The sequence below is a fragment of the Saimiri boliviensis genome, chromosome 21, assembly GCF_048565385.1.
Source record: "Saimiri boliviensis isolate mSaiBol1 chromosome 21, mSaiBol1.pri, whole genome shotgun sequence".
In the NCBI taxonomy this organism is placed as follows: domain Eukaryota; kingdom Metazoa; phylum Chordata; class Mammalia; order Primates; family Cebidae; genus Saimiri; species Saimiri boliviensis.
In genome coordinates, this window is record NC_133469.1 from 25,060,966 (window position 1) to 25,070,122 (window position 9,157).

General features: G+C 56.4%; 1 protein-coding gene across 5 annotated transcripts in view; it reads right to left on the reverse strand.

Annotated features, from left to right (window-relative positions):
* Positions 1–743: 743 nt before the first annotated feature.
* Positions 744–9,157, reverse strand: part of HIC2 (HIC ZBTB transcriptional repressor 2) — a 32,598-nt gene continuing 24,184 nt past the window's right edge. For 4 of the 5 annotated variants that reach the window (XM_039462510.2, XM_039462509.2, XM_074391230.1 and 1 more), the window contains one exon: positions 1,289–8,117. In XM_039462510.2, the coding sequence (XP_039318444.1) occupies positions 6,299–8,117 (1,819 nt within the window). In that variant the 3' untranslated portion in view covers positions 1,289–6,298. The other variant, XM_074391231.1, reaches the window with a different exon arrangement.

A 9,157-nucleotide genomic window follows, 5' to 3' on the forward strand; every position in this document is an offset into this window, starting at 1 on the left:
AGCCAGATGTAGTGGCTTATATCTGTAATCCAAGCACGTTGGGAGGCTGAGTTAAGAGAATCTCTCAAAGCCAGGAGTTCAACACTAGCCTGACAAGATAACAAGACCCTGTCTCTATGAAAACAAGAAACAAGCTAATTTTCGAGCTGGCTGTGGTGGCTCACACCTGCAGTCCCAGTCACATGGGAGGCTGAGGTGGGAGGATCACTTGAGCCCAGGAGTTTGAGGTTACAGTGAGCTGGGATCCACTGCACTCCAGCCGGGATGAAAGCTTGGGTAAATGTGTGTGTGTGCATATGTGTGTGTGTGTGTGTGTGTGTATACATATATATATATACACACACATATATGTATATGTATTATACACACACACACACACACACATATATATTTATATATTTTTACAATCTGACTACTTAATATAAAGTCTGCCAACCTGAACATCAAACTACACATTTGGTAACTATTTGGGGGATATAAATTAGGGAGAAGAGAATATAAATGAACTAAATAATCCTCATGGATAAAAGTCCAAAGACTCCAAAAAGGAATAGGACAGCAGTATAAGAAATACTATTTAGCCGGGCGCGGTGGCTCAAGCCTGTAATCCCAGCACTTTGGGAGGCCAAGGCGGGTGGATTACGAGGTCAAGAGATCGAGACCATCCTGGTTAACATGGTGAAACCCCGTCTCTACTAAAAATACAAAAAATTAGCTGGGCATCGTGGCACGTGCCTGTAACCCCAGCTACTCGGGAGGCTGAGGTAGGAGAATTGCCTGAACCCAGGAGGCGGAGGTTGCGGTGAGCCGAGATCGCGCCATTGCACTCCAGCCTGGGTAACAAGAGCGAAACTCCGTCTCAAAACAAAACAAAACAAAAAAAGAATACGATTTAGACATGGAGAGATAAATGCAGAAGAAAGTGCTAAAATAATTAGAAGAGATGGGCTGTATATAGCATGGGATGGAGTTGGGGAGACAAAACTATTTAAGCCCTTTTAAGAACCATTTAATTATTTAAACTATATTCAGGAATTACTTTGATAAAGCCAAAAGATAATAGTAAAGCAAATGAGCAGAACTCACCAAGACCCCAAGGAGCCGTGCTCAAGCTCTTCTGGGCGTCTGGGGTCACTGGGCTCATGTCCTGCCGCCCGGAGCCACCACAGATGCTCGCAGTCTGAACTGGAGGTCCAGCGTGGCCATCGCCCTCCATCCTTGCTCCTCCTCCTGGGTCTTCATGCTAGGATCCCATCTCAGGTGGTCCCTCACCCTGGGGATTAATGTTACCCCTTTTCCTTCCCCCCCTCCTCCCCTCAGGCAAGCAGCGGTGGGCAGAAGGGAGTAGCCCTCACCTTGCTCCAGCCCTTCCTCAGCCTCAACTCTTTGTCCCCAGGTCTGTGCACCTAACTGCACGCATCGCTGCTTCCCAGGCAGCCTCAGCTAACTCAGGCCAACACTGCCCAAGAGGATGCTGACACCAAAGTGCTACTTCCCTGGCCCAGTGTACACCCCGAAGGACTCACCAAGCACCGATAAGCACTGCTGAATGGTGGCAGGCAGATGCCCATCCCAGACTCCACCCTCCTAAGATTTGGAAGCCATGTCACTTTGCTAGAGAACAGCCAAAGCAGAATACGGAGGTCCCACACCAGACATTTTCAATCAAGCTTTTAATGAAAAGATCATAAAATAACAGTTTCTCATCGCTGTACATTAAGACTGCACACTTCTGAATGGAGAGATCAGTCGTTGGTGAATTGCTTTTCTATGACACTGGGCGGCTGCATAGCTGCAGCGCTGACCTGAATTTATACAAACTCTCAAGGGATGTGAACTCAATATGATGAGTGACAGTGGCGGTGGCCGGTACAGGAGTGCGATCCTGGTGTCCCTCCCCCTTTCTGGGAAGGGCATAAAGTAGAACGTGATCCCTCTTCCAGTTCCAATTAAACAAAACACTTAAACCCCATCCCTCCCCCCTCCCCATTCGAGGTATTTGCAAGAAATGAGCCAGTGCCCAACCTGGGGCCCCCAGGGTGGGGGCAGAGGGAAACTAGTGATGGGTGGGGTAGAGAGGCTCCCCTCAGCACCTGGCCCCACGGGGCCCGCCAAGTGGAGGCGGGGGAGCCCTGGGGGATCCTCCCTGCCCCAGTGAGGTCTGTTATGCAGCATTTTTGAGGTCAATAAATTACAGCAATAAATAGCAAGGTTGAGGTAGGGGGAGGGGGTCCTGGTAGAAAGTTAAAGTGGGGACTGAAGCTGGGGCATCCTAGGAAGGGGGTCCTGGGCAGCCTCAGTTCCCACAGCTCATGCCCACCCCGGCGTGGAATGTCAGACAGGGTCAGGTTAGGTCCCTCCCCAGCCCCTCACCCCTGGCATCTGATTCACAGGTTCAGTAACATCTGCCCCAATGGGGTTCTGGGAAACAGGAGGGCCTTGGTCCCTGAATTCAGAGGGCATGGCAGGGCTGAGAGCCCTTGTCTGCTCCAAGGCCTGGCGCCTTTGGCTTTTGTCCCCCACACCTGGGGGTGGACGGATGCAGCCTCCTGCTCCCTGAGCTCTGCCCTCCGGCTGCCCAAGCCTCACCCCGACTCAGGATGGCCGGGAGGGAGGGCAGGGGATTGGCCTGCCCAGTGGCCCAGCCCAGATCGCACTCCTGCATGGCGCCTGAGGTCCAGTGAATACTGACGGGTTGGGGGAGTGGGTGGGCGGCCCAGCGCCCCCGAGTGGTGACGAACGGGAAACACACACGGCTGTGTGAGGTGGGGAAGGTCGGGGAGGGTCCGGATTGTTCATTTCACAGGCTGAGGTGTATGGCTATGCTGCTAGTCTCTGAGATTCTTATTTGCTTAAAGGTTCATCTTTTCTCTTCCTTTTTTTGCAATCCTGGAGGAGCCCTTGCTGGGGCTCGGTCCGGCGGGAGTGTGCAGTGGCGGAGCCTGACCTGCCACCTGCTCACTCGCCCCAAGTCTGAGAAATAAATACATTCATCACTGCACGAACATATTGATACAAAAACAACACTGTTAAGAGTGTTTGCACCGTCTGTGTTGGTAAGGACCAGACCCAGTCAGCCCTTTCTGCTGCTTGGGGTGGGGTTAGGGGGGTCACCACAAATGGGGACCCACTGGAGTTGACTGGGCTGTGCAAAGGTCCCGGCTTTTTGGCTTGAGTGGGACCCTCACATCAACCCATCCCCGAGGGTCACGGGCAGAGCAGCAGGGGGACTCAAGCCCAGACTCGGGTCCTGTGGCCAGAACTGACGGCCACCCCCACGTAGGCCAGCATGGTCAGGACCAGCTTGGTCTGGGCCAGAGGGCCTTGGGGGCTGGTCAGCACTGGCACAAGCTCTTTGGTGCCAGCTGGGCTTGGAGGGGCCCTGGGAATGGGGAGGAGGGCTCAGGTGAATCCAGGGAGGTTTCCAGGCCCTTCCCTAGTCCCAGGGCTGCCCCGCTCTGCCCGTGAACCACTCCAGGGCCAACTCAGAAGGGCTTCCAGCAGCAGGCGAGGGTTCCCTGGACTGGCCTTAAACAGCTGCTGAGGTCTGAAACTGTAAGAGCTTATGTAAACAATGAGATAAATATATTAGTAACTTTTGTCTGAGCCCATGGAGGTTCCATACTCATTCAAAATGTGCTTTGGTTTAAAAAATAGGCTTTGTGAATTTGGATATGAGCTTATCTTTTTTTCTTTGTTTATCCTCTCTTTCCTACATGGTATCTGCTATTTTCTGTTTCCTGTTTCTCCGAAACATTTAGGAATTAAGTGACAAACGCAGAGAACTGTAAGCCACCTTGGCCTCCAATAACCCAGCTTCTTTGTGAGGCTCTTAACATCACACACACACACACACTCGCACACACCCAACGTGGAAATCAAAGGAAAAAGAAAACAAAGCCAAATGTTGTGTTAATCCCACCCCGCCCCACAAACCCTTAAAGTCTTAAATAGGAAACTAGTGTTCTGCTTTCTCATTAAAATACAGAAAAGGCTCCATACAATACTAAGGTGGGTACAATACTATGTCGCACAAACGTAGTTGAGTGAGGGGCCTCTGCTCCCAGTCCCTGAAGTTCTGCAAAGGAATCACCTACTTTCATAAGTCATGTCACAGATGCGGCTGCCCACAGCCCCGGAGGCCACGTACACAGCCGGGCGCGTGCAGTTCCCGTGCGGTACAGACTTTGTGTCGTGTGGCTTAAGTGCTGACAGGGTGGGGTGGGGTCAGAACAAGGGGAGCCCCATCACTGAGGAGCGGTGGAGTCCAGGGGTCTCCTCCCCGCAAGGTCCCCAGCCTGACTCGCTGGAATCTGAGACCGTGGGTCCACTTCTCTGCTTCCCACCAGGAGGGAAGAGGGGCCTTCTCAGGCTGGGATCGCCACAAGGAGGGCTCAGCCAGGAGCGTCATCCGCCCAAGCTCCCTCACCCCCAAAACACACTGCTCACCACTCGGGTCCCTGAACTCAGGCTCTGTTTTCAGTTGGAGGGTCTCTGGAGGGTTGGGGGTAGGGGATGACTCTGGAATTTTTTTGGTCTAAACTTAAAATAGAATGGAAAGAGAGAGGAAAAAAAGGGGAAGTCACGAAGCAAGAAGCCTGCAGGCCCAGCCCCACAGCTCCAGTTGGCCGAAGGCAGTGGGACTGTGCTGTGGCCTTGAGAGCCCACTTCGGGGTTCATGGAAGTGTCTGAGGCTGATTGAGGAACCCTAGACAGTGTCTGCTCAGAGAAGTACAATCCCTGTTCTCTGGGTGGGGGGGGGGTCCTATGGTCAGCTCTTACAAGCTCAACTCTTGCAGGAATGGAGGGTGGGGGTGGCAGGACGAGGAGGGCTCACCTCCGACTCAGCCGGGCCAGGAGCTGCAAAGACCTGCCACCCTCCTCATGGTTCCCGTCAGCACCCAGTGCCTGGCTCCATGCTGGGGCCTCACACCTCACCCACACCAGAAACAGGTTCGTGTGCCTGGGGTCCCAGGGTCCCCTGGGGGTGGATGTGGCCCAAGGCCCAAAGGGAAAACACAGGTGAGCTGCAGGTACTGGGCCACTTGGAGCCCGGTGACTCCTGCACACGACTTCCTGGGTGTTAAGAGGACAAAGCAGGGATGCCGAGGGCTTCCATGCCAGTCACCAACATATTGTCGTCATGAATTCAAGAGGTAGCAAAAGTCACAAGTCTCCACCTTGTTCAGTGAGGAAGGAGGGAAAGTGAAACGTCTGCCCACGCGTACGGCACACACCACACACAGACACACAGGCACACACACACACACAAATGAAAACGAGTACCAATGGCCCCGGCATCGAGTCCAGCCTCCCCCCACCCCCCGGAACCCCAGACCTTCCAGTTCAGTCACATAAACGTTACACTGGTTTTTCTCTTAATAAAAAACAAGTACCTCTAAACAAAGAATAATCCTTGGAAACTACAGGAAAAGCACTCTCCTGAGGCAGCCGAGGCAGGGCTCAGGGACCAGGGAAGCCTTTGGGCAAGAAGGGCTTCTGAGGCCTGGAGTGGTGGCACGCCGACACCCCTGCAGCGTCAGAGCCAGGGACGCGCAGGAGGGCCAACGGCCCCTGTTACATTCAGTCTTCAGACCCAGGCTCAGCCCCAGAGGGGCTGGGAAGAAAATAAGCTATTGTTTGTTTTGGTTTAAAAAACAAAAAGAAAAAAGAAAAATAGAGGAACAGATCAGTAGGAATAACAGCAACACAGGCCCAGAGGGCTCTTTAGTTGTAGAGAGGTAGGCGGTGGGGTCACCCTGACTGTCCCAGCGCCAGTGAGCAGTGCCACCCTGGCTCAAGGAGGGAGGGATCTGCACCCCCAGCACCTGTTCCCTGCAGAACCAGGGCCGCATGTGCCCGCACAGACACAAGCACATGTGCACACACACAGACACCGGCTAGCGGGGTGGGGCCTGCTCCCGACAACACCCTGGCCATCACCAGCATGGAGGCCCCCACTGCCCCCTTTCTCCAAGCCGCCTGCAGCAAAGGGACCAGGTCCCAGCGAGACCCACGTGACCCAGCCCACAGGCCCTGCGGTGGTCCCCGCGGGGAGCTGGGGACCTGGGTGAGATGGGGAGGTAGACGGGCTGGGACCCCTGGCTTCCCTCCTGTCGGCTCTGCTTGGTACAGACTGTCGATTAAAGCTCTGGGTGTGGGCAAGGGGGGGCCAGAGGGGCCACCCGGAGCCTCCACTGGACCCAGGGTCTTGCCCCTGCCGCTGCACCACCTCGCTTCTCCTTCCATGGGTTCCCGGGGAGCAAGGTGGCAGAGGGCGCCCTCGGGTCTTTGGCTTCTAGGAGGGGGAAGTGTGCATTCGCAGGTGGCTGATGAGGTTGCGCTGCTGGGTGAACTTGCCCCCGCACAGCTGGCACTCATAGGGCTTCTCACCTGAGTGCACACGCATGTGCTCAGTGAGGCGGTACTGGCGGGTGAAGCGCATGCCACACTCATCGCAGGCGAAGGGCTTCAGGCCCAGGTGGCTCCGCATGTGACGCGTCATGGTGCCACGCTGCGTGAACATCTTGCCGCAGATGTTGCAGGGGAAGGGCCGCGTCAGCCAGTGCGTCTTCTCGTGCTGCCGCAGAGTGGCCGGGTCCTTGTAGGTCTTCTCACAGACCGAACACTTGAAGGGTCGGGGCTCAGCCGCATAAGCTGCGCTGGGCGCCGACAGGTCCTCGGCCTCCTCCTCAGCGCCCCCACTGCCTGTCTCATAGGCCCCCTCTTCCTTGATGAACAGCTCTTCCTCCGTGTGCGTCTCCACGTGCGCGTTGAGCTGCTCGGAGCTGGGGAAGCCCTTGGCGCAGGGGATGCACACGTACAGGTTGTCCCCATAGGACACCGTCTCGTAGCCTTCCTGCCGGTACATGTAGTGGGCGCTGGCATGGCCACTGCCCCCCTCACTCCCACTCTGCGCACTATCTTCACTTGCGTCCTTGCCATTCTCCTCCTCCTCCTTGCAGGGGTAGGGGGGCTCTCCATAGGGCCCGCTAGGGCCAGCCCCACCAGCCAGGATGCCATTGGGAACCCTGTCCCCGACCCCCTCACCCTCCTCTCCCGGGCAGGGACCCTTGGGCCCCACTTCTCTCCGCTCAAAAGGGGAGCCGGCCACAGGTTCCTTCTTGCCCCACTCCTTCTTCCGAGTGGAGTGTCGGAGGCTCTTCCGAGGCTGCCCGCCAGTCACCTCCAGCAGGCTCAGGTGGTTGTCCTCAGCCCCCTCCAGATCCATGGGCTCATCGGGGGTGCCCCCCAGCTCAGAGTAAGAGGCACTATTGGCAACAGGAGCAGAGGCTGAAGGGGGCGAGCCGTGTTGGCTGTCACTCAGCTGGGCTGGGTCGTCGGGAGTGAGGTGGGGACCAGGGGTGGCAGGGGGCAGGGGTGGGCTTTTCTTGGACAAGTCCAAGCCCAGCTCCTGCTCACAGCCCCCACTGCTCCCATTAGTGCTGCTACTGCAGCCCCCGAGGCCCGTCTCCCCGCCAGCTGGGCAGATGGCCCGGTTCAAACCTTGCACACCTTCCTGGTTAGAGCCACCAAGAAAGAGCTCATCATCTGAGCCTTTGGCTTGGGGGAGCTCCTGGGGGGCGTGGGCCCCCTTACGCCCATCTACAAGCCCCTGATAACGAGCCTGGATGACAGAGGCCGTGGACAGCCGCTGGCTACGGGGGGGCCGCCCCATGCCGGTGGCCCCTGCCCTCCCAGAGCCAAAGGGCTTGCCGGCTCTCTTGAGTTTGCGACGGCAGAGGGCTGCCAACTCGGGCAGCTGGAGGTAGCTGGCAGCAGTGAGAAGGGTGCTGAAGTTGGGCTCAGCTGGCTGGTCACTGGGCAGCAGCTTGCCTGTGTAGATGAAGTCCAGGATCTGCTGGAACACTGTAGAGCTGACCATGTCTGTGTCCAGGTTGATGAGGTTGTCGTGCAGGACCAGGGACTTGAAGTAGATGCTGCTGGCAGCCAGGACATTCTTGTGAGCCCGGAAGATGGAGTTCTCCACCATGATGATGACATCACACAGGAAGCCCTTGGTCCTCTGCTGGTTCAGCTGCAGCAGGAGCTGCTTCGAGTGGCTGGGCAGCTCCATGTCGGGCCCCATGTCCCCTCGCCCTGCCCACGCGTACCACCTGTGGGCAAGAACAGGCATGCACGCATCAGATAACTGGGTCACTCGAACCAGGGCTCTGGGGCAGGATGGGGCTCATTGAGGCACTCAAAGGGCCTCAGCACTGACCCCACACAGGGCTGCAGCCCCAGGGGCACAGTACACGGCACATGAGCCCACACTGCCCAATGCATGCAGGTACATGTGTCACCTCACTGAGAACTCAAACTGCCTGAGAAGGGACAGAGGCTCCTGCCCCATTTGCACTAATGAGAAAATGAGGTGGAGGCAATGAGGCAACAAAGAGAGAAACTGGGATTTGCATTTCATTTCACAGCCTAGGCTACTGTCTCTATACCACATGAAGTCCATCACACACCCTCAAGGACAGAAAGGGACCAAAAAATAAAGAGCAAGTGTCTTTACACTTCAGGATGCAGAGGCCTCCCTGAGGGGCCTGTCCTGAAAGCTGACAAAACCAGACCCATAGGGAAGCTGAAACCCCCCAAAACTAAATGGTGGCTCCTTTTGAAACACAGCAGGGCCCAAATCAAATTGCCAGTGGCCTTTGGTGTGCAGCCTCGACTCTGTGGTTGCGCCTCCCAGGTCACACGAGAGGCCACCCAGGCTTCGCCAGAAGTCATGCTGCTTGCCTCCCGATGCTGCAGTCGGCCTGCAGCCCTGCCTCTCCCCGAGGCCCTCGGCCTCACCAGGGCTACCTTGGACTCCTGGGCAGGCGCCAGTGCTGCCCCATCCTGAGCTTCCAGGTGCCAAGCAGGAAAGGTAGCCCAGGCCAAGCACCTGGTACCACCTGAACCCTCCGTCCTCTCTAGGAAGGGCAGTGCCATCTGGGCCTAGGAAAGGTGGCCAGCTGGCCTCCGCCACACAGACTGGCACAGGCGCTGAGGTCAGTAAGAAAGAAACATACTGACACTGCCGGTCTCTGCAGGAACCCTGCCAGCGCAGGTATGTTTCTGCTTGTGCAGCAGCAAGACATGGGTTTCCGAGAGCAGGTGCTCCTAACCATGCTTCCAACCCCACTGAGTACCCTTCTCTGCCAAG